Source organism: Hippopotamus amphibius, chromosome 3, assembly GCF_030028045.1.
Source record: "Hippopotamus amphibius kiboko isolate mHipAmp2 chromosome 3, mHipAmp2.hap2, whole genome shotgun sequence".
NCBI lineage: Eukaryota > Metazoa > Chordata > Mammalia > Artiodactyla > Hippopotamidae > Hippopotamus > Hippopotamus amphibius.
In genome coordinates, this window is record NC_080188.1 from 172,178,726 (window position 1) to 172,203,618 (window position 24,893).

Genomic DNA, 24,893 nt, shown 5'->3' on the forward strand with positions numbered 1-24,893 from the left:
TTCCCACCAACAAAGAATGAGAGCTGCCATTGCTCTACATCCTCATCAGCATTTGATGGTGTTAATTTTTGGATTTTAGACATTCCAATAGGTGCGTAGTAGTATCTCACTGTTCTTTTAATTTGCATTTCTCTAATGACATATGATGAGCATCTTTTCATATGTTTATTTACCATCTGTGTGTCTTCTTTAGTAAAGTGTCTGCTTAGAGCTTTTGCATATTCTTAAATGGGGTTGTTTGTTTTCTTATTGTTGAGTTTTAAGAATTCTTTGTGTATTTTAGATACAAGTTCTTTATCGGATATGCATTTTGCAAATATTTTTCTCCCAAGCTGTGGTTTATATTTTTATTCTTTTAAGTGTCTTTTGCAGAGCAGAAGTTTTTAATTTTAATGATGTTCTATTTATCATTTTTTTTCGTGGCTTGTGCTTTGTTGTTATACCTAAAAAACTCATTCCCAAACCTAATGTGCCTTAGTTTTTATCTTGTTTTCTTCTGGAAGTTTTATAGTTTTGCCTTTTACATTTATATATAAGATCCATTTGGAGTTAATTTGGTGAAAGATCTAAGGACAGTGTCTTTTTTTTTTTGCATCGGATGTTCAGTTGTTCCAGCACCCTTTCTTGAAAAGAGTATCCTTTCTCCATTGAATTGCTTTTGCTCCTTTGTCAAATATCAGTTGACTGTATTTGTGTGGGTCTATTTTTCGGCCCTCTAATGGTTCCATTGATCTGTTTGTTTATTCTTATACCAGCATCACACTGTCTTGATTACTGTGGCTAGTTTTTAATTTATGTTTTATAACCTTGTACTTCTAAAAAAGTGATTTGAGATGGATCGTAATTTCAGTTGCACTGGAAATAGGATAATTTTAATAGAAAGATAAAAATTGTAACAAATTAAATTATTGATTCTTCTGGTAGATTCTTTTCAAAAGCTAGAACATTCAGAAATATTACAGTAGAGTATGGACAAGCCCTAGGACTTTTTACCTGCTATCATTTACCTGACAATATTAAAAATTATAGTTTAGACAGAAAAATTCTGAGGTTAGGTCATTCTTATTGTTTTCCTGTGAGTTTGTGGTGATCAGTTATTTAGTTAATATTGCCTAGTTAGCTATATACATTTTGTTGGCCATGCATCGTAATACTTTAGCTATTTTAAGAATTGAACCAGCAATAGATGTTTGTTGAAATGTGTATAGATGCAAGTCTGACCACAATTTTTTTTTGGATTTTTTTTAGGTAAATGATGCCTTCCTTCATGTCACACAGCGTAAATCCACAGGCAAGGTGCTTCTCTCCCTTAAATAAATTTTCGCTTCAGCAACACAGCCTATCTAAATCTAAACTTATCATCTTCCCAAAAACCTAATTTCCCTTCTGTGTTTTTAAAGGTGTTACCACCTTTCTTAATAACCCAGTTTCAGAATCTTTTAGAGTCACCTTTTATTCTATTTGAATCCCAGTCTCAGCACTTTGCAGGTGGTTACTTAAGGTCTCCAAACCTTCATTTTCTCCCTATAAAGTAGATATTACAGTCTCTACCTTGCAAGGTTGTGATGAGCAATACATGCGGTGATTGGGCAGAGCACCTGGTACGTGGTAGGTGATTAGCACACGCTAGTTACTTTCACTTCTTTCTCTCCTCCTTTCCCAATAAGTTCCTTGAGAGCAGGGACCATGTCTGATTCACCTTTGTACCATACGCGTACCTAGCACAGTGAGTTACCCTTGAACTGAATTGAATTTGAATGATCTGAAAGTCTTCAATTGTGGGATTAAAATAAGAATGTTACCTTGGGAACAACCCAAATATTCATCGACAGACTGATGTGATATACATACAATGGAATATTATTCAGCCTTAAAAAAGAAGGAAATTCTCCCCGAGGTATTTTGCAAGACTGATGGCCCTTTCACTTTACTTCCTCACAGCCTCTGCCTCTCTCTTCTGCCATTTCACTTTACTTTCTCACAGCCTCTCCCTCTCTGATTCTATAAAAAAAACTGGCATCCAGACCCCAAGAAGATAGTTTTTTGGAGACACTAGTCTGACATCTTCTCAGTCTGCCGGCTTTCCGAATAGAGTCGAATTCCTTGCCTCAAAAAAAAAAAAAAAAAAGGACATTCCGACACATGTTGCAGCATGGATGAAACTTGAAGACATTATTCTAAGTGAAATAAGCCAATCACAAAGGACAAATACTGTATAATTCCACTTGTGTGAAGTACCTGGAAATGTCAAATTCATAAACAGAAAGTAGAATTGTGGTTGCCAGGGCCTGGGAGAGGAGGAAATGGGAGTTACTGCTAAATGGGTCTAAAGTTTCAGTTTGGGAAGAGGGAAAAATTTTGGAGATGGATGGTGGTAGTGGTTGTACAACAGTGTACAATTAATGCCACTGAACTGTACACTTAAAAATGGCTAAAATGGCAAATTTCATATTATGTATATTTTACCAAGATAAAAATAAAAAGAAAAGAATATATTACCCTCATGTCTAAGTGAATCCATTCAGAGAAGAGAGCAGGGAGTGTGAGGAAAGTGCCTAGCTTAGGCTGAAGTGAGGTCCAGTCTCTGTCCCAGTCCTTTGGGGAGAGGTCTTTACCTTTGCTTGTTTATAAATATTATTCTCCAACCCTCCCACTGCAGAAGTGATAATCCCCCCAAAGGAGGGGGTAGGGTGGGGGTAAAAACACACACCTGATACCTCAGGGATAGGGGCACTTCTATTTGTTCTTTTTTTTTTTTTTAAATTTATTTATTGGCCATGTTGGGTCTTTGTTGCTGCTTGAGGGCTTTCTCTAGTTGTGATGAGTGTGGGCTACTCTTCGTTGTGGTGCACGGGCTTCTCGGTGTGGTGGCTTCTCTTGTTGTGGAGCACAGGCTCGGCACATGTGGGCTCAGTAGTTGCAGCATGCAGGCTCAGTAGTTGTGGCGCACGGGCTTAGTTGTTCCGAGGCATGTGGGATCTTCCCGGCCCAGGGATCCAACCTGTGTCCCCTGAATTGGTAGGCAGATTCTTAACCACTGTGCTGCCAGTGAAGTCCCACTTCTACTTGTTCTTGATGAGCTCCTGTTCCAATAAACATGCTAAGAGGCTTTGTTTTCTGATAAGGACCTAAGCCATTCAAAAACACCCATCTTCTCATCAAAAAGCTTCTAGAAGAATTGAATTGTAAAATAGAAAGTGAACATTTAGGGAAAGCATTTAAAACCCAGAAGTTAGGAGAAGGAAGGGGAGGGGGGCAAGGGAAGAGGCACCACATGTCTATCGTGGGCCCATGTGGCGCCTCCATGAGAACCAGAGCTCAGGCTGCCGCTTCTTCCGTGCCCAGCTGCCCATTTTAGCCTTCTGGGGCTGCGTGCCCTGTGGTTTCATTTAATAATAAACCTCTCTTCACCTGCCTTGCCCCAAACTTACTTCTTCTTAATGTGAGCTATTTTCTTATTTAAATGAAAGTTAGCTTTCAAAAATATCAAGACACCAACTTTGAAGCTAATTCTAGAATTTCCTGCCCTCCTCTGGGATAACTGAAGACGTGCTGGATAGACCCCGGGAGAGAAGGAAGACCAATCAGGGTTGGGAAAAGTGCACAAGCCCCACTGGGAGCTACCTTTCCCACCGGTCAGAGCTGATCAGTAGATATCACTAGTAATAAAGATCGATTGTCCCCAGATCACTAATGTCAAAAAGACTTAGACTGAAGGAGGCGGTCGTTAAGGAGAGTGAGTTTCTTCAGGTTTAACAAGTATTGGTTAGAACCCCCGATGACCCGTTCTCTGCTTGCCTGTGTTCCTGCTTCATTGGAATGATTCGATTTGAAAGCATTTGACTCACATTTTAGTCATCGTTTGGTTGTTCCACCATCTGAGCCATTAGTTAGTCTGAAAAAAGAATCAATGCAGCTCCAAATGACAGCATTTATTCTATATTCACAGACTTTTACCAGCTCTCGGTTGTAGGCTGGCTGCTGGAGAAATCACTCCCACACAGCTGCTGTTTCTTTTTCTCTAACGGTGGGTCTATCCACCTGCACACACTTCTCTTGACAGCTGAAGTGAGGTTTTGTGCTATTAGCTGTGGAATAATCCTGTCCGCACATCACCCGTGTATTTGTACCTGTTCCTTCCTCTGCGGTCTGCGTGGCTGTAGAAAGCTATCTTTTCTATTGAAATTATGGTACAGACAATAAAAGATTTGTTCTTTGGCAAGTACAGGAAAGTAAAGGTATCTACACATAATCACTTTTATTTAACAACAACAACAAAAAACCGAAACTAAGTAAATTAAGAAAAATTCACAGTATTATTTCTTTCTCTTATTTTCCTTCCAAGACTGTATAACTGAATAAAGAGCAGGGATTTTTCAAAATGTTTATTGTTTATATGGGACATGTGAGGGAAGGAAATGGTTGTATATGATGTATATCCTCATTATGGAATATTAAGCAGTTATTAAAAAGAATGAGACAAACACATGCCGGTATGTCTCCTTGTTCTCTTCCGTGCTGTGTCATCACAGCTAGTTTGAAGATCTGAGCTGGAAATATGCCGATATGTGGAAGGTTATCATTGTTGAGAAATCATACACAAAGTGGTTATTATTTTATTTTATTTTATTATTTTTGCTGTACATAGAAATGGCCAGTTTCCTGAACTTTGGTGAGTCGTATCATTATCTTTAAAAATGGTATTGTTAAAATAATTACAATACCACAGGGTCATTGAAAACAGTCAAACCAGCAAGGAGCTTTTGAGTAGAAAGTGCTGCTCTATTTTTCTCTATCCTATCTCAGTCCATTTCTCCAGGGAACCATTATAAGCAGTTTGGTGTTAGTCTTGCAGACCTTTTTATTTTTATTTTATTTGTATTTATTTTTTTATTGAAGTTTAGTTGACTTACAATAATATGTTAGTTTCAGGTATATTGCAGACTATTTTTAACATATACATACATGTGCATAAATGCATATACACATATGCATACACACAGAGTTTTTTTTTTTAATGAAGACATACATAGGTTTAAAAAATAACTGATCATAATAAAAAACTGTTCTGTAATATACTATTTTTAATTAATCGTATGTCATGGACATCATTCCATATTAGAACATATAGACTCATTCTTTTTAACAGCTGCTTAGTACTCCATGATGAGGATGTATAATCACATACAACCATTTCCTCATTAGTGAGTCTAGTCATATATTTAACAAACATTTACTGATGTGCTTCTATGTTCCAAGCTCAGCACAGCACAGGGAATACGATGGTCAGCAAAAGTTTGCAAATCTGGTGGGGGAGACAAACACTGATTTAAACCATGCCAAGCAGTGCCGTGAAAAGCATGGTGGGGGAATTTAGCTCAGGGAGGCCAGAGATAGGATTTCCTGAGCAAAGACCCTTGAACCTGTATATGAAGTTGCAGGCTTCTAGGAATATGTTTCTAGGAATTTAAATAATCAGGGAAGACAGGAAGAATATGTCAGGACCCCGTGGCACCTGCAAGCATGGTGAGTATAAGGGGCTGAACGCAGGCTAGTGGGGCTGGAGCTTAAGAAATGAAGGCGAGTGTTGTAAGATGAGGCTGGAGGTGGGATCAGGTTAGGCAGGGCTGGTGGGCCCGTTCTGGGTGTTTTGCCTTTACCCTACGAGCAGTGGGATGCCATGGAAGTGTTCTAAGCAGGGATGGAGTGGGGATGGCGTGACCAGAATGGCATAGTCTATAGTGGAGAGGAAGGATTGGATAGGAAGGGATCAGTTAGGATTCTGTGAAAGTCCAAATGAGAAATGACGGTGTCCCTGACTAAGGTGGTGAAGAAGGGTCAAGAGAGAGATGGACAGAATGGAGAGCTGTGTGGGAGGTAAATGTGAAAGGACGTGGTGTTAGATTGGATATAGCAGTGGGAGTATGGGGAGGGAGAGAGAAATGTCAAGATGACTCGTAGGTTCCTGCATAGGTATTTGAGAGGAGGAACATCAAAAGAGAACATATTGAGATGTCTAAGAGATGTCAAGTATGCAGTTTTATACCTTTCTGGTGCTCAGAGTGGAGGTGTGCCCTAGAGATATAGGCTGGGGAGTCACTTGCGTGGAGGTAACACTGATGCTTGCGGTGTGGCTGAGAGTGCCCCTGGAGGGCATCTGGAGAGAGAAGGGAAGAGGGTTTAGATTAACCTTAAACACCTTTCCTTTCAATAGAACTATAGAGTATTTTGTGACTGTGCTGTGGCCATGGAAGTAGACTTAGAGAGAGGTAGTTTGGTGATCAATGTAAATCACAAGTGTGTATGAGGAAGGCTACATTGCACACTGGGTAAAACACCATTCTCTCAACGGAAGGCCATGACTGGGGCTCTAATTCCAGCCGTTTGACCATGGGCTAGACTCATCTTTTTACTTTTCTCATGTGAAAAATGAGGATAATACTATGTTTTTTCTACCACGCATGGTTCACGTGAGGGTCAAGTGAGGTAATGTATGTGAAAGTGCTTTGCAAATTGTCATTTTCATAATAGATTACAAGGTTGCCTAGTAGCAGTGTGTCCAAATTCATTTCAGACTTGAAGCAAAATGTATATTTTTTCAGCCTATGCTGGGCTGACTTGGAGCAAAAAAATGGCTTGTTTTTTTTAAATGTATTTCTTATTGAAGTGTAGTTGAATTACAGTTTGTGTTAATTACTGCTGTACAGCAAAGTGACTCAGGTATACATATAGTTACATTCTTTTTCATATTCTTTTCTATATGGTTTGTCACAGGATATTAAATATAGTTCCCTGTGCTCTACAGTAAGGAGAACTGCTTGATTTTTAAAAGTGTCTCTCAAATAGTTCTGCATCTGATTTTAGCTGAAGCCATTGTGCTCTTTTATGCAGAATAATGGACAAAGTGATGAGGGCCGGAAGATCTGATGCACCTCAAAGACCTACAGAGCCAGGCAAGGTCTAGAGAAGAACGCCTAAATTGATCCAGAGGGTCAGGAGAGCTCCTTGTGAGGGATAATAAAACAATTAGGGCTTTTTCATTCTGGAAAGACCCAGGCTGAGAGGGGAATATAATTGAAATTTATAAAGTAATGAAAATCATAGGATAAAAATATGAACTTACGAAATCCCAGAGCACAAGAACTAGGGACAACTTTATCATATTAAAGAAATAGTTTTAGGGCAAAGTAAAAATAGCACTTCTTTCCACAGAACTAGTGAGTAAATAGAACTTACTACTCTAAAAGTTGACTAGGACCAAACCAATTATGATAAGAGAAAGACATATTGTTGGAGGGTAGAGTCATAGGAGATTACAGAATGAAATTAAAACTATTTGGGTAGGGCTTCCCTGGTGACACAATGGTTAAGAATTCAGCTGCCAATGTAGGGGACACGGGTTCGAGCCCTGGGCCGGGAAGATCCTACATGCCACGGAGCAACTAAGCACGTGTGCCACAACTACTGAGCCCACGTGCCACAACTACTGACGCCTGCGTGCCTAGAGCCTGTGCTCTGCAGCAAGAGAAGCCACAGCAATGAGCAGCCTGTGCACTGTACCGAAGAGTAGCCCCCGCTCGCTGCAACTAGAAAAAGCCCGCACGCAGTAACAAAGACCCAACGCAGCCAATAAATAAATAAATTAAAAAAAAACTATTTGGGTAAATCTCCCTAATCTTGGAGGATGACACCATAGAGACTGACCATTAAGCTTGCCTGTCTCTCTGGCATCTTTGTCCAAATCAGGATTCCTGAGTGGATATGCCAGTGAGGATGGAGAACAGAATTTGAGCTCAGAGGGCCTGGCTGCAAGTTCTACCTCTCTCACCTTAGAGACTCACTTCTTTTTTATGTACCTCAGTTTCTTCAATTGTTTTTAAAAAAATGTAATATTAGCATTAAAACCTCCCTAACTGTTGTGAGAGACTCAAATGAAGGCCTGTTTCTGGAAGTGCTTTATAATTGGTAAGCAGATATTATCTACATGAACTTAAGAATTTCCACTTTTATTGAAGCATTTCTAGTTCTGTGTCCTCCAGTGGGTTCACCTTTATCTTGCCCTTCCTGATCCTGCCTGGCCACCATGGGGAGCAGTATTTCCCAACTCAGAGTAAAGGAAAGGACTGAGGGCCGGGAACAATCCCTCGTCCTCTTGGAGGTAGAGAGAGTCCAGATACCTCTTCTCTCATCCCTTTTTCCTCCCTGAGAAGATGGAGAAGTAAAGCTAAGGAGAAATTTGCAAGCATCTCTTGTCTCCTTCCGATGTTTTGGGTGGTAAGATGTCACCTAAAAAACTAGTGTTCTCATCTCTGGGTAACTTCGAGGGTTCTTGTGGATCTTGGGAAAACTGGAGAAGTCCAATATAGGGGCTCAATGAGGAAAACCATGGGGACTGGTTTCTTATGGTTTCCCATAGGTTTAGGATTTAAGGGAGAGAAAAATAGAGGACTGGCATTTCCTTTCAAGATGGCTATTGCAGTTCGCTATGGCAGGAAAGCTGATGGAGATCTAGAGGGAGAGAGTGTGTCTTGCCTCGAGGGTCCTCTGAATTTTGGGTGTGTCCCTTGGGAATATGACTTAGAGCGGGTAAGGCAACAGCAGGAAGACACAGCTGATAACAAATAATGTTTTCTCCATAGCAAATATGGACTGCTTCGCCAGGTTTCCAAGTACTCCCCATCCACCCTCCCCTGACCTCACTTCCTGTGGGGTATAGTGGAAAGGGAATGGCCCTTGAGCAGCCCTCGATTTGAATGTGGGCTTCACTACTAATTAGCTCTGTGGGCTGGGTCTCCAATCCATGAAATGGTGATAATAGAAAGCCCCCTTATCTTTGGGTTGCAGTGAGGAGCAAGTGAGATTATATTTGTGAAGCACTTAGCATAGTGCCCGGCACGTGACAGGTCCTAAATAAATGTCAACTTCTGTTATGACCCACCAGCACCCTGGACGCTAAGGAAACTGATCGCTGGAATACAGCTCTGTGATAGCAGGGACCAGGATGCGCTTTGCTCGCCGTTGTGTCTGTGGCGCCCACGCAGTGCCTGAAGAAACAAATATCTTCACTTCAAGAACCTGTCATTCCCTTTCAGCGCAAGCTGTGTTCATTCTGAGCTTGGCTGAAGTCTTCTTTGCTCAGTGAAACCGGGTTGTGTTGATCTTGCCCTCCTGGGACCTCCCATGGCACACAAATCAGCCCTCAGGTCGCCAGGGATGTGCGCAGTTGTCTTGTTGCCTTGTATGTGGTAGTCTTATCCTTCAGTGGTGTTCAGCATTTAGGGGTCATTTGCTATGACCAGGGCCCAGGGTTAGAGACCCAACCAAGGAGTATATTCCTTAGAATCAGGACCAACCTCTGATACTTTCCCACCTGCATGGGACCCAGGGCTGGAAAGTGCCCATCTTGTCACAGTCCTGAAGGAAACCATCTGTTTTGTTTTTTTTTAAATAAATTTATTTATTTATTTATTGGCTGCGTTGGGTCTTTGTTGCTGCACACAGGCTTTCTCTGATGGCTGTGAGTGGGGACTACTCTTCGTTGCATTGTGTGGGCCTCTCATTGGGATGGCTTCTCTTGTTGCAGAGCATGGGCTCTAGGCACTCGGGCTTCAGTAGTTGTGGCTCGTGGGCTCTAGAGTGCAGGTTCCGTAGTTGTGGCGCACGGGCTTAGTAGCTCCTCGGCATGGAGGATCTTTCCGGCCCAGGGCTCGAACCCATGTCCCCTGCATTAGCAAGCAGATTCTTAACCACTGTGCCACCAGGGAAGCCCCAAACCGTCTGTTCTTATGTGCTGCTTTTGACACATGACACAGTGGGATGCTTTGCAGAAATATCTCACTCTGAGGTCCTGGGAAACATAGTTTGTGGCACTTAGAGCTTCCTCATTCCTGGTATCTTTGAGTTGATGGAAAAGCTGTGCAGGAGTGGTTATAATATTGCTGATTGTCTCAAAAAACACAAAGCAGCACTCAGAATATCTTTCTCATAAGAACAACATTTACATGTCAGTTGGTGCCACTTTCATGTTACATAGGGTGATGGCTTAAAAGGTTCCCCTTCTTTTCCTTTTGTTCTGAAATTGCAAAAGCCAGTGGTAGAAGCTGGGAACAGAGCCACTGAATTTCTTTCTCCCTCTCTTCTCTGAAGAAAGGATCAAGGTCAGTGTCTTTTTGAAGGGAAGGCAGGTGTGGGGAAGCGGCACCCACACCTGCACGTCCCCTGTCAGTTTCTGCTCCAGTCTCAGGTCCACGTTCTGATGTAGATTCCAGGCCACCCTTCTCAGTTCTGATGGAGCCAGGAACCACTGTGACCCACCAGGGACCCCTCCCTGCAGCTTCCAAGTCAGGGTCAATAACCTAGCCGTTCCTATTGAATAGTTCCCTTTTGACTTGAGCTTGTAACATTTCTGGTATTTTTTTCATCTTTATCCTCTCCTTTTCTTTAAAGGTTATATTTTTAAGTTAAAAATAAGCACAAAGAGACCTTGTGATCCTCTTCTCACTGACCCAGATATTTTAAGAGCTGGAGGACTGACAGCAGCATCTCATCTGGGGATACAGGCCGGCTCTCAGGAGCCAATTAGCTAAATGTAATGATAAAATATTAATCCTATTTCCCACACATAAAGCCCTCTCCTTGTTTTGCCTTACCAGTCTAAACGCTATTCATTCTTCAACGCATTGTAGAAAAAGCTGTGGACTTGAGAATAAAAGACTTGGGTTCAACTCCTAACTTGGAAACTTACAAGCTGTCTGACCTTGGGCAAGTCAATTTATGTCAGTGAACCTCCGTTTCTTCGTGAAACAGAGATACTGGTAATCTCATGGAGTGAGGGCTGGGGGCTTAGGGTCCAGCTCGGTGAATGGGGTACACAGAACAGCCTCCAAAGAAATACTTATCGAACTCCAGAAAGCTCCTGGAGTCTTTCATCTCTGCTATTTTTGGATTTCTGTATTATTGAGTCTATCTACACTATACAATTTAACAATTAAATATCATTGTCTTTAATACGTGGCTCTAGTTTCTTTACGTCCCCAACTGGTGGATAGATAAGTTCTTTACAGGGCAGTGCTGTGCATTTTATTTTTCTTGTGTCAGTGTTACAATAATAGGCACTTAATCCTTGATAGTTGATTGATGGAGTATATTACTTTTTCAACTAAATTTGGGTCTTTAGCACAACACAGGTTATTTTCTTTGTCTTTCTCTCTCCTTCACTGCTTACTGCTAATGGTGAGGTAGCAGGAAGAGGTAGCAGGAAGTCTTTGAGGCTTTCATTATCTTGTCAATTTGTAGCTTCTCATCAAGTATATGCTTTCTGTATATTCAAAGATACTGCTGACCTGCCATGAACATAGAGTGTATTTGAATTGTTTATCTACTACAAGGATGGGTTTTCCCTGAATCAGCTTTGCTTTCTCACTCAGGCACGGTCGAGGATGGTCCACTGAGCTGCACGTGTGCCTGGTGAGGCTGCCCTTTCCCCTACCCAGACAGTGAGGTCTGTAAAGAAGGCCTATTGCTGGTCCTCTTCTGCAGCGATGGGCGAGCGGTGGATTTAATAGAGAACCAAAGAGCCTGTGTTCTTTGGAGAAGAACACGCTTCCCGGCTGTGTTCTTATCCGTGAATTGCCTGTCGTGGGTTGAATTCTGTCCCTCTCCTCCCCCCAAAAGGTATGTTGAAATCCTAGACCTCAATACCTGTGAATATGACCTTATTTGGAAATAGCGTCTTTGTAGATGTAATCAAGTTAAGAAGAGGTCGTGCGGGATTAGGGTGGGCCCTAATCCAATGACTGGTCTCCTTATAAGTAGAGGGAGAGTTGGACACACACAGAGGGAAGACAGCCATGTAAAGATGGAGTCAGAAATTGGAGCGAGGCAGCTGTAAGCCAAGGAATGCCACGGATTGCGGGGGGCCGTGAGAAGCTAGGAGGAGGCAGGGAGGACTGTCCCCCAGGGCCTGCAGAGGGAGCAGGGCCCTGCCGGCACCTTGATCTCAGGCTTCCAGCCTCCAGAACTGTGAGAAAATCAACTCCTGTTGTCTTAAGCCACCACGTTTGTGGCAGTTTGTTACAGCAGCCCTAGGAAATGAACACACTGCTTGAGTCTAAATAAAATGCAAACGAGAGGCTCTCATTAGAATCGATTACTCATCTTCCCCTGAAAGGCCTTGGTACTGATCCAACATGCCTTCCCTTGTCATTGCTTCAGTGCAAGACTCCCAGGCCCCCTTCGCCACACAGCTTTGGACATCTCCTTATTTGACTTTATCTCCCATCCTCCTCACTCCCGAACCCTCCCCTACGTCCCCAGCCTGCTCTCTGAGTGTCCCCCTCACCTTTTTGCTCAGATACCTGACTCACTCCTGGGGACATGGAGGCACCCCTCAAGTGTCCCAAGGCCTGATCATGGGGTAGGTGTCTGCTTTGCTCCTCATGGCCACTCCCAGACCAAGGTTCCTCCCTGACCCTTTCCCACCAATTTGAAGGACAGGCCCTCGAATCTCCATAAACCTCCACGCCGTAGTCCTCCACCAACCTGCGGTCACTTCTCATCCAGGGAAGCTTTGAGCTCTGCCAGCTCACTTCACCCTCTTCACGGCACTTCTGTCCTCACTCTGGTGGTTGGCCCACTTAGGTCAGTCAGTCCCAAAGCTGGGTGCACTCTAAAATTATTCAAGAAGCTTTAAAAAAAAAAAGCCCAGGCACCACTACCCCACCTCCCAACCAACTGAAATGGAATCTTTGGGGACTGGAGGCCTGTGTATTTTTTAAGAGCTCCCCAGGTCAGTCTAGTATGTGACCAAGTTTGAGACCACCGGTGTAGGTGATCCAAGTAACATTCTGGCTTCTTGGATCCTTAACTTTCTTACTTTCAACAATCCTTTCTCCCCACTCAGCCACCCACTCTCACAGTAACACTCTGGTGGGTGTCATTAATAGTACCTGCCCCAACTCAAAACGTTGATTTCTGGCATCTCACTGTGACCACCACCTCCTCACTTCTAGCTCACTCCCTCTAGAAACCCAACTCCAGCCATCCTTCGACCTTACCAGGACCACTAGGCCATCATCCCTACCCCTGTCCACTGTCTGTCATGGCCCCTGACCTTGCCTTCTACCTCACCAACCTGAGTCCGTGGCCCAGCTCAACTCGCCGCCTCTCTCCCCCTCTGCTGCCTGCACCTGCTGGACCCCCTGATAACACCCTACTCACCTGTTCATGTCTGCGTCCAAGCACCAGATCTCAGAATGTGACTGGCTGAAAATACACAGCTGGCTGACTGGTCTTAATTTTATGAACACAGGAGTGGTCAGTGCTGCCTCATTTCCCTAGTTAATTCACTTTCCTGTTCTTTGAGATGCTCTTTTACACCTCTCTCTCTAGACCAGCTTCCTCCAGTATCTCTGGCCTTTTCATGCCTCCAATAGGTCACTCTTGTTCCTCCCTCAAGACGTGCAATTACAGTTCCCTCCGATTCCGCTCTTTCTCCAGGTGCTGCCTAGAGCACCCCTCGCTGGATTCATCTCACCTTCTCAGGGAAGTATATCCCCTGACTCCTCTACCTAAAGTAGCCTCCCATCTCGACCCCGACACTCTATGTTCCGACTCATTTTCTTTAGGGCACTGACTGCCGTCTCTTTATTACATGATGGGCTGATTTTTGCTTGTCTGTCTGTATCCCTTCTCAGCATGTAGGCTTCATGAAGGCAGTTCCCTTCTGGTCTGCCTAGTTCATGGCTAGATCCCCTACATCAGGTACAGAGCCTGGCACACAGTAAGCTCTCAGTGAATGAATAAATGAACAAATGAATGAATGAATGAATGAATAAAAAGGATCTATGTTGTCTCTTTTTCTTTTGTTGTTGTTTTTTGTGTTTTTAATTTTTAAAAATTGTTATTGGAGTATAATTGATTTACAATGTTGTGTTAGTTTCAGGTGTACAGCGAAGTGAATCAGTTATACATATAGCCGCTCTTTCTTTAGATTCTTTTCCCATGTAGGCCATTACAGAGCATTAAGTAGAGTTCCCTGTGCTATACAGTAGGTCCTTATTAGTTATCTATTTTATATATAGTAGTGTGTATATGTCAATCCCACTCTCCCAGTTTATCCTTCCCCGCCTTATCCCCTGATAACCGTATATTTGTTTTCTACATCTGTGTGTTGTCTGTTTTTGAACTGCTGACTTGGGAGGCAATATAAACAGTGATGAAAGGTTCATAGCCCTGGATTCAAAGTCTGGGTTATCCTTGCTCGCTGTGGGACTTTGAGCAAATTACTCATTCTCTGAAGGTTTCAGTTTTCTCATTTGTAAAGAAAGGGGAGGATCTTCTGGGTTGGTGAACACATGAAGATATGAAGAGAGAAGCATGCCGGGAGAGGGCCTGGAAGCTCCTGGCGCCTTCCCACATACTTTGTCCTGTTTGTCTCTCCCATCTGGCTGTTCCCGAGTTCACACCCCAAAATAATTCAAGAGGGATCATGGACCTAAATGTGAAAGCCGAAACTGTAAATCTTCTAGAAGAAAAAAATAGAGAATATATTCATAACCTTGGGGAAGGCAAAGATTTCTTTCATGAGATCCCCAAAGCATTTTTTTTTCTTCTTTTTGGCTGTGTTTTCTGTGTTGTGGGCTTTCTCAAGTTGTGGCGAGCGGGGGCTACTCTTCATTGCAGTGCGTGGGTTTCTCATTGCGGTGGCTTCTCTTGTTGTGGAGCATGGGCTCCAGGTGCCTGGGCTTCGGTAGTTGTGGCACGTGGGCTCTAGAGCACAGGCACAGTAGTTGTGGCGCACGGGCTTAGGTGCTCCGTGGCATGTGGCATCTTCCCAGACTAGGGATCAAACCCATGTCCCCTGCATTAGCAGAAGAGTTCTCAACCACTGTGCCACCAAGGAAGTTCCACTAACTTTGAAAGAAAAAAAAACTGGTAAATTGGACTTTATCAAAATTAAAATTTTCTGCTTATTAAAAGACATTTAAGAGTGGGAAGGGATAAATTAGGAGTTTGGAATTATATATATATATAACTGAGTCACTTTGCTCTACAGCAGAAACTAACACAACATTTTAAATTAACTATACTTCAATAAAAAGGTTTTTTTTAAAACTCTTAAAAAAACTAAAAGGACAATTAAGAAATGAAAAGGCAAGCCACAGACTGGGAGAGAATATTCCCAATAAATTCCTCTGACAAAGGACTCGGGTCAGAATTAGAACTCCTACAAATCAATAATAAAAAGAAAAATAAAGCTCAAAATGGGCAAAAAAGAAAAAAAAGAGAAAAAGAAGAGTGATAACAGGAGCTACTCCATAAGGCTGCTGTGTGGATTATATAAAATTAATGAGTGCTTTTTTCTGTAACAATTCAATTGTTCTTCTTTAACCCCATTTTACAAATAAGAAAACGAAGGCTCAGAGAGATTCAATGACTTACCTGATATCAGTGGAGCTAGAGAGTGGCAGAGCCAGGACCTCAGTCTGGCAGTGTGGCTTCAGAGCCCACACACCTAACCATTGTGGTATACTGCCTCTGCTCAAAAACCTTTTGTGTTGTCTCTCCTGGGAAGTTCAAGATGTTTTCCCGTCACTTGGCTTAGTCTTGTGGTGGGTAAACAGGAGATTTTTTTGTCTGTTATTATAAGAAATTTAGTTTAAAGGATAGAGCTTAAAATTCTTTCAAGAAGAAACATTTGTGCTTGTTGTCTTCTGCTGTCGGTTTTGGTTCAGCAAAGTCTGAGCTAATTCCTCAAATCTGCTGATGATACTGCAAGGTATGTGCCTACGAGACCCAAAAGGGATGTACAGCAGTCATTGCATTTCCTCCTTTTTATTTAATTGTTTAGTTACATACAGAGAGGTCTATGACTTTCTTAATTTACCTGAGATATCTGAGCCAAGGAAATTTCAGATTTATGAAAATATGGATGTACACTTTTTGCCCATTTTCCTAATGTGTCTCTTTTTAAGTGAAGGAAATGTGTGGAAAATGAGACCACTAGGTTGTCTTTGGATCAGGGTCACAAGTCCATGTAAACTAAGGCCCAGTATCATCAATAATAGCCTGAGCAGTAGAAGTATTCTTGAATAAGAAACCTTGGGTTTTGAATATTCTTTCCTATCTTTTTTTTGCATTTATTCCTTTTCTCACCACCCTTGAAATTACTTTAGGTTTATCTTCCTCTCCTGACCTCTCGTAGCTGACATCACCCATGTGGCATTTATTTACACTCTGCTTTTTATGGATTTCTATTTGCAATTCTTCATTTCATCTGGTTGAGTGATTATTAACAAGGTAACAGAGACTAGACTAATTGTAAGACAAGATGGCAAATGCAGGTCATATTTAAATATTCTTTGCATAAATCTGAGGAGGTGCTCTTTGCATACAAAGCAAGAATATGGTAATTATGAGTGTCTTCTCTAGTTATGACAAGTCAGGTTAGGTAGGATCTATTCTTAATATTTACAGCACGATGTTGTGGGATGATCTCTGAGAGCCAGAGCCCCAAGTTCTACTGTGTTTTTGACCTTGGGCAAGTTATGTAAACTTTCTGAATCTCTAATTATTTCTATCTAAAATGATGGGCTGAATTTGAGATCCTTTCAGGATAAAACATTTTGGCCTCTACTTTGAATTATTTTTGTAGTTTAAAAGAACATTTATTTTTAAAACGTTATTTTTAAAACAGTTCTATAATTTAGAAATTTTATCTAAATCAGATCTTTTTATTTAACTTTAAAATTGAGAGCTTCACCCATTCCAGAGTAATGAATATATGATATATGCCTTCTGATTTATACACATATCTACTTAATTCACAGTCCTCATGGTGATGGGACATCTTGAATTTTCTATAACTGCCCGAATTAAAAAACAAACAAACAAACAACTCTGTGGTGTTTCCATATAAATAAGCTAATTTTACATCCAAGTACATTCATATACCTTACTTCATTTAAATTCAGAAAATGTGGCCAGTGAATACATAGTGACCTTGCCTGTGTTTTAATTATATAAAATGTGTTGGTTCAATGAGGTATCACCTCACACCGGTCAGAATGGCCATCATCAAAAAATCTAGAAACAATAAATGTTGGAGAGGGTGTGGAGGAAAGGGAACTCTCCTGCACTGTTGATGGGAATGTAAGTTGGTACAGCCACTATGGAAAACAGTTTGGAGGTTCTTTACAAAACTACAAGTAGAACTACCATATGACCCAGTAATCCCACTACTGGGCATATACCCAAAGAAAACCATAATCCCAAAAGAAACATGTACCATAAATGTTCACTGCAGCACTATTTACAATAGCCAGGATATGGAAGCAACCTAAATGCCCATCAACAGATGAATGGAAAAGAAGATGTGGCACATATACACAATGGAATATTACTCAGCCATAAAAAGAACTGAAATGGAGCTATATGTAATGAGGTGGATAGACCTAGAGTCTGTCATACAGAGTGAAATAAGCCAGAAAGAGAAAAACAAATACTGTATGCTAACTCATATATACGGAATCTAAAAAAGATGGTTCTGATGAATGCAGTGACAGGACAAGAATAAGGATGCAGATGCAGAGAATGGACTGGAGGACACTGGGGTTGGGGGGCGTGGGGGGCGAAGGGGAAGCTGGGATGAAGTGAGAGAGTAGCATAGACATATATACACTACCAACTGTAAAACAGATAGCTAATGGGAAGTTGCTGTATAACAAAGGGAGATCAGCTCGATGATGGGTGATGCCTTAGAGGGCCAGGACAGGGAGAGTGGGAGGGAGTCGCGGGAGGGAGGGGATATGGGGATATATGTATAAATACAGCTGATTCACTTTGGTGTACCTCAAAAGCTGGTACAAGAGTGTAAAGTAATTATATTCCAATAAAGAGCTTAAAAAAAAGCTAAATTTAAAAAAAAGTGTTGGTTATTTGGTCATTGATCAATATGAGCTTATTTCCCAATTTCTGGCTCTGTTGCTGAAAGCAGGGATTGATTGGTCAATTCCAACTCCCTTTTCCTCAACTGGCATTTTCCCAGATGATTGCTGAGTCATCCCTAGAGGCATAACCCGAGGCAGTATGGATCACAGCCGCGTCATAACTTCTCTGTGTGTGCTGTGCCGTGGGGCCCTCCCCCTGCACCACACATCACCGGAGGGTGTGAAGATGTGACCCACCTCTGCCATTAATCTCAAAGGAGAGGAGGGCTGTGTGAGGTCCGGGCTAGAAGAGTGTTTTACATTTCTCTTTGGCGTGGCTTGTCTGTTCCAGATAAGCACAAGAACATCTTCAGAATTCTTGAGTGTATTTGGAACACAAAGGAAAAAAACCAATCTGTTTAAGATTCAGCAGAGGGCCTCGAAGCATAAGAGCTCAGGCAAGTTACCACTTGTCAATACTTTTTACATAATAAAAACAGATTTAGTGTTTGTTCTGATTATATAAATAAAATTTTTTCTTTGAAAAAGATTGAAAGACATAAAATTATAAAGAATAAAATAAATATCATCTGGAAGCCCACCACTATAAGATACCTAATTAGCACTTTGGTAAACTTACACATACTTCTCCTTAAGCATACACGCCATTCACACACAGATAATTTTATAGGAATGGGATGTAATAAATGGTGTTTATTGTGAAGCCTTTAAAAAAGGTTGCTTCCATCCCTAGTCATTGTTCTTGTACATCCTCCCCCCAAAACAAAGGAAGTATTGTTAAATGCCAGGTATATATCTTTTATATACTTTTATCTATATAGTTACATGATCATATATAACCACATATAATCATATATATGCATATATAATAGTATATGGGATAATATTACTTTTTTTTCACTCAATAATATGTCATAGAAACCCCAAACAGAATAATATTATACCTTTTTTGGCTCGTTAATGTTCCAAAGAAACCCCTTCAAGTTAACTGATATAGCTCTAATTCATTATTTGTCATTAGATATCTGAATATTCCACAACATAAATGTCTCATAATCTATTAAAAAATCTTCCTATTCATGAGCGTTCACTTTCAGTTTTCTGCCATTCCAAGCTCATAATTTTTTTTCACCTCAAGCTCATAATTTTTTAATGAACTAAAATCTACAATGAAGTCTCTAAATTTTACTTTTTCACTTTTAATCCTGATTTTTTTGGGGTCAGTTATTAACTTGCTGTCATGATTGTTTAGAAAGTCAACATAATATTTCTTTTGGAATTCTCATTTAGATACATGAAGGGGTATGTGGTTTATCCCTGTAATTCTGTAATAAAAGAGGTAGTGACCTCTTTTACTCAGACCTTCTCGATATGGTGGTCAGATCATGTTTCCAGCCTCAGGATCTACACACAAATCTTTCCGTTGGGAAACTGTTGCTGAAGCAGAAAGGTTCTGGGCAGCTGACGTGGCATCACAGTTTATAGTGTCTGCCAGTTGTGAGTACCAGCAGGCTGTCATGTTGGGACATAGCAGAAGCGGCAGCTGCAACTCCTGATTTAGGGGAAAAAGATGTAAGTACTTATTTTCACCATTAACCAATTAACCTAAACCAAACTCAAACTGAAGGATACTAACAGGAAATATAATTCCCACTAGAGATACTTCTACCAGGTTTATTTGAGAAACATTTTGTTCTAACCAGAGTAGAAAGCTTTCAAGCCGGCACATGGTTTTCAGCAAAACGAAGAAACTCACAAGGTCTCGTTTGAAAAAACAAACTTCAGCTGTGGCTAATGCCACTTTCAAGTCCTAACTCCTCAACATACCTGCATACTCTGGCAGGGGCTGTCCCCTGTGGGATAGAGTGCATTGCTAATGTGTAAAAGGACATATGGTTTCAACTTATAGAAAATTTTTAGGCAGGTTTGGTTATGGGAAGATGAAAGGAGGCTTAACAGTTACAGCGTTTGGGGGAGAGGAGAGAGCCTGTTAAATATTTTAAGGTGGATTCAAGCTGGTGAAAGCTGACTTAGAGGCAATAGTGGAAACTTCTGTTCTCCAGGTATATGGATGACTAGAAGCATGGTGCCTACCAACCCAATGACAAATGAAGCCCTGGCATGGATCCTTAGCTTGAGTTGCTGTTCCTGAGGCTTCCACCCTGGAAATCGTGTCTGGAGTTTCCGGTATTTTCAGAGTTTCTAAACCATGTGTTTATGGGTGGGTGATTTTTTTTTTCTTTCTGCTGAGACCTTTTACTCTGATGCTCAGCTCTTCAAAAAACCTCTCAGAGGACCAACAGTGGTCCACCGTGAGTGTGGTTAACTTACGAACAGATATTTTTGATTGTTACCTCTATGCTGGGGACACCTAAGTGAACAAGATGGAAGAGGTTCCTGGCCCAGCAGAGTTTGCTGCCCAGCTGGAAAAACATATGCTATAAGAGGAGGGATGAACCATGCACGGGGAGTCAGGAAACCTGGATTTGGGTCCTGGCATTGATCCCATTAGCCATATGGCACTCTGGGCTTCAGTTTCTGTGCTATAAAATGAATGGGTGGGAAGGAGAACCCTGCCAGTAATTGATTCCTCATCTAGTGTGAGTTTTCCCTCTGCTGAACAGCTTTTCACACAGCACTGAATTTGCTCCATGTCCAATGTGGGAACGGGTGTTTTATTTATGAAATAGATCTCACATGTCACCAACCAAGTTTTATCAAATTGTGATTTTCTGTAACAGAAACTTGAAGGATCTTTCTTGGATGGGCCCACATATGATATGATATTGGTAGGAGGAAAGATTGTTTCTGAGAAAGATGTCTTAAAGGTAGCGATGCCACACGAACATCTTAAATATCTATTTTCAAATGGTTATCGATTGGAACAGGCACTTTTCCAACGGCTGCTGATTTTTGAGGAGCAAAGACACAAGAGCCTGACACTAAGGAAAAAGAAATTTCTTAAAATAGTGTGACCCACAGGCTATGACTTGAAAGAAATTAAGGAGTCAAAAATAAGCCAGACGGTACTTTCCAATATGATAGAAAATACAAAAAAAAAAAAAAAAAAAAAAAAAGAGAGAGAGAAATAATAGAAAATACCCACCACTGGTGACTGTGTGATACATCATGAGCTTCCTGAAACCCAGCACCATCAGCTCAGTCAATTTTAGCTTTGGAAATTGTGGGTGTCTCATTAACATGTTGTAATAGAATGAAGGATAAGGTCAATTTCTTTAACATCATTAGTATGTATATTTTTTCCATCAGGCTTGCCTAGCCTGGCTCACAAAATTGTCCACATGGACATTCATACATCCCTTGCTGCCTCCCTCCCTCCTCAGTGGCAGACGTGTACTTCCTGACCCCTGAGGAATCCCTTCACTTGGGCTATGAGCTCCATCCCCCTTGGCCTTCTCTCTCTCTCTCTCTTTTTTATGTGCATTAAAAAAATCTTTTTAAATTTGTTTATTTTATTGGCCGCACCGCACAGCATGTGGGATCTTAGTTCCCTGACCAGGGATCGAACCTGTGCCCCTTGCAGTGGAAGTCTTAACCAGTGGAACGCCAGGGAAGTCCCACTTTGGCCTTCTGAGGGACCACATCTATCACTCATTACTTTTATTCCCCCATCTCTTTAGTCTCTCCTCTACACTGGCTTTCCACCATAGGTAAAAACATGTTTGAGTGTCTCCCATTTTATACCAACTAACCAAGCAGCCAATGAACAACCACTTATGGTCCCTCCCTACTGTCAAGTTCTTATATAACTTGATCTCTTACTGTTTTTTGTTCTCTTTACCTCTTCCTCTGTCTTGACCTCTTGGCTTCCTTGATGCTGTTATGACTCTGCCTTCTTAGTCTTTATGAACTTCTCATTCTCTGCATTTTAGCTTTAATTATTTTTTTTTTTTGTTAAAATTTCGATGCCTGTGCTTTCCCTTGACAATCTCATTCATATCTGTGATTTTAATTATGACTTGTGTGCTGATAACACATTAAATCAAAGCACATCCAAATCTTCAGGAAAGAAGCAACGTATACACAAATGAATACCACACACCACACATGTGAGTCCCTGCAGACTTTTTTCAGGAGTTCCTGACTCATATTCACTGCCTGAGACACGCTCAAGCATATTGTCCCGTGGACAGTAGTTCAACTTACTATGGCCCGACCGGAACTTACCTTTCCTCACAAAATCTGCTTCTTCCAATAAAATGCACTCCAACCTTGATCAGGGACATCACCATCTATCATCACAAGACTGGAGCTGTGTAAATACAGTGAACCTCTAAATCCCATTTATTCTGCTTCCTTGTTCTCTCTTGAATCTGACAGCTACCGCCTGCTCACTTTTCCCCTTCCGCCAGTGCTTTAGTTTGTTTGTATTGACTTTAAAAAGGAGGATGATGGTGACTGACTCTTAAGACTCACTCTGCCTGCAGTCTGGCACTCCCCAAGCCATTCTCTATGTTGTGACTTGTCTGGTTTTCTAAAATGCCAACTTGATGGTGTCACTTCTGCTTTGGGTCTTTCAGAAGCCCCTTGAAGTCTTCAGCAAAAATCCAAAGCCTTCACCATTTAATCCCAGTTTGGCCATCTGGCCTCCTTCCTCCCACTTCCCTGAAAGGGCATTATCCTCCACTCTGAATATGGTTGGTCACTGGAGCTTGTCCAGCTGGACTTCTCCATGCATTTGAACTTACTGATTGCTCTTCTGGAACTACCCCCATGCCTCAGTTCACTTGACTGAGTTCTACTTATCTAACAAAGTTTTTTTAAAAATTAATTGATTAATTTATTGGCTGCGTTGGATCTTCGTTGCTGCGCGTGGGCTTTCTCTAGTTGCAGAGAGCGGAGGAGGGGGGCTACTATTCGTTGTGGTGTGCATGCTTCTCATTGCGGTGGCTTCTCTTGCTGTGGAGCACGAGCTGTGGTTCGTGGGCTTAGCTGCTCTGTGGTATGTGGAATCTTCCCAGACCAGGGATCAAACCCGTGTCCCCTGCATTGGCAGGCAGATTCTTGACCACTGAGCCACCAGTAAAGTCCCTCTAACAAGGTTTAATGAGCGTTTTTTCCCCTAAGAAGACTTGTTTGAGTTGGCTGCCCTTCCGTGATCATATAATAATCTATGTAACATTTATCACTTTTAACTAAAGTAATTAATTTACTTTATTTGCCTTTCCAGTTGATGGTAAAAACCTGAAAAACAGAATTATGTCCTTTATTTCTGCGTCCCTAATGTCTACAACAGCATGAGGCAATACTACTTATTCAAGAAACTATTACTGGATGAGTTAGTGGTGGACAGATGGCTGCCAGCAGCTCCAGGTTGATATTCTATCATCTCAGTCAACTCGATGGGAAGCATACTGCTTTCTCAGTAGTTCAAGCCTGAGTTCTGGGAGCATGCTTCTTGGACATGCCCCTGGGCATGTGCTAACTGCCAGACTAATCACTTTGGCCAGGGAGCTGCAGGACTCTTACTGTCAGGTATGAATTTTGTGTCCATTCTTAGGACAAGGAATGGGGTCAGTCCCATACATGCCATATAAACTGAGAGGGAGCAGGGAAGCTCATCAAAGGAAAACTAATGATTTATTACCAGAAGCTGAAGGGTAAGATGCAGGGCAGGCAGAAATAGCACATGTTTGCCACATTGTGTGCAAGCACTCTGGGTACTGGGGAAAGCTGGGGCTATACTCGGCTCTACTTCCTGGCGGAGGCAGCTAGGACAATCTCTGCAGTCTCAGCCCTTATCACTTCTGTCTTTATCCGTCCAAGGTGCTATGACATGATACCATAGACTGGCTGGCTTATAAACAACAGACATTTGTTTCTCACAGTTTTGGAGATTGGCAAGTCTAAGGTCAAGGTGCTGGCAGATTCAGTGTCTGGTTAGGGCCTGCTTCCTGGTTCATGGACAACCATCTTCTCACTGTGTCCTCACATGGCAGGAGGGGCATGGGATCTCTCTGGGGTCTCTCTTTCTCTCTTTTTAAAGGACTTTTATTGAGATACAGTTAACAGACAATAAACAGCATATATTTAGAGTGTACAATCTGGTATCCCAATCTCCCAGTTCCTTCCCCCTCAACACTCCCCACTTTCCCCACTTGGTGTCTATATGTTTGTTCTCTACATCTGCATCTCTATTTCTGCCTTGCATTTCCTCTTTCATAGTTGTTAGTATTTGCCTTATGTATTGAGGTGCTCCTATATTGGGTGCATATGTATTTATAATTGTTATCTCCTCTTCTTGGGTGGATCCCTTGATCTTTATGTAATGTTCTTTCTTGTCTCATAACATTTTTAATTTTAAAGTCTATTTTATCTGCTATGAGTATTGCTACTCCAGCTTTCTTTTGATTTTCATTTGCATGGAATATCTTTTTCCATCCCCTCACTTTACGTCTATATGTGTCCCTAGGTCTGAAGTGGGTCTCTTGTAGACAGCATATATATGGGTCTCTTGTAGACAGCATATATCTTGTTTTTGTATCCATTCAGCCAGTCTGTGTCTTTTGGTTGGGGCATTTAGTCCATTTACATTCAAGGTAATTATCGATATGTATGTTCCTATTACCATTTTCTTAATTGTTTTGTTTTTGTTTCTGTAGGTCGTTTTCTTTTATGTTTTCCACTTAGAGAAGTTCCTTTAGCATTTGTTGTAGGGCTGGTTTGGTGGTGCTGAATTCTCTTAGCTGTTGCTTGTCTGTAAAACTTTTGATTTCTCCGTTGAATCTGAATGAGATCCTTGCTGGGTAGAGTATTCTTGGTTGTAGGTTTTTCTCTTTCATCACTTGAAATATATCATGGCACTCCCTTCTGGCTTGCAGAGTTTCTGCTGAGAAATCAGCTGTTTGCCCTTATGGGAGTTCCCTTGTATGTTATTTGTCATTTTTCCCTTGTTGCTTTTAATAACTTTTCTCTGTCTTTAAT

At 41.6% G+C, this 24,893-nt stretch overlaps 2 protein-coding genes across 6 annotated transcripts in view; both read left to right on the forward strand.

Moving 5' to 3' along the window:
* The window catches only part of LOC130850154 (quinone oxidoreductase-like protein 2), a 42,897-nt gene extending 30,402 nt beyond the window's left edge, over nucleotides 1–12,495 (forward strand). The window contains exons 10-11 of one of the 3 annotated variants that reach the window (XR_009052844.1): nucleotides 11,427–11,673; nucleotides 12,353–12,495. Coding sequence is in view for 2 of the 3 variants with exons in the window: in XM_057729542.1 (XP_057585525.1) it covers nucleotides 1,249–1,317 (69 nt within the window). In the remaining variant the exon portion in view is untranslated. Of the gene's footprint in view, nucleotides 1–1,248; nucleotides 2,499–11,426; nucleotides 11,695–12,352 lie in introns of those variants that run through there. The other 2 variants (XM_057729543.1, XM_057729542.1) reach the window with 2 other exon arrangements.
* Nucleotides 12,496–17,826: 5,331 nt separating this feature from the next.
* Nucleotides 17,827–24,893, forward strand: part of SEC16B (SEC16 homolog B, endoplasmic reticulum export factor) — a 61,918-nt gene continuing 54,851 nt past the window's right edge. For all 3 annotated transcript variants that reach the window (XR_009052843.1, XM_057729539.1, XM_057729540.1), the window contains exons 1-2: nucleotides 17,827–19,520; nucleotides 20,012–20,135. The gene's annotated coding sequence lies outside the window, so the exon portion shown is untranslated. The remainder of the gene's footprint in view (nucleotides 19,521–20,011; nucleotides 20,136–24,893) is intronic.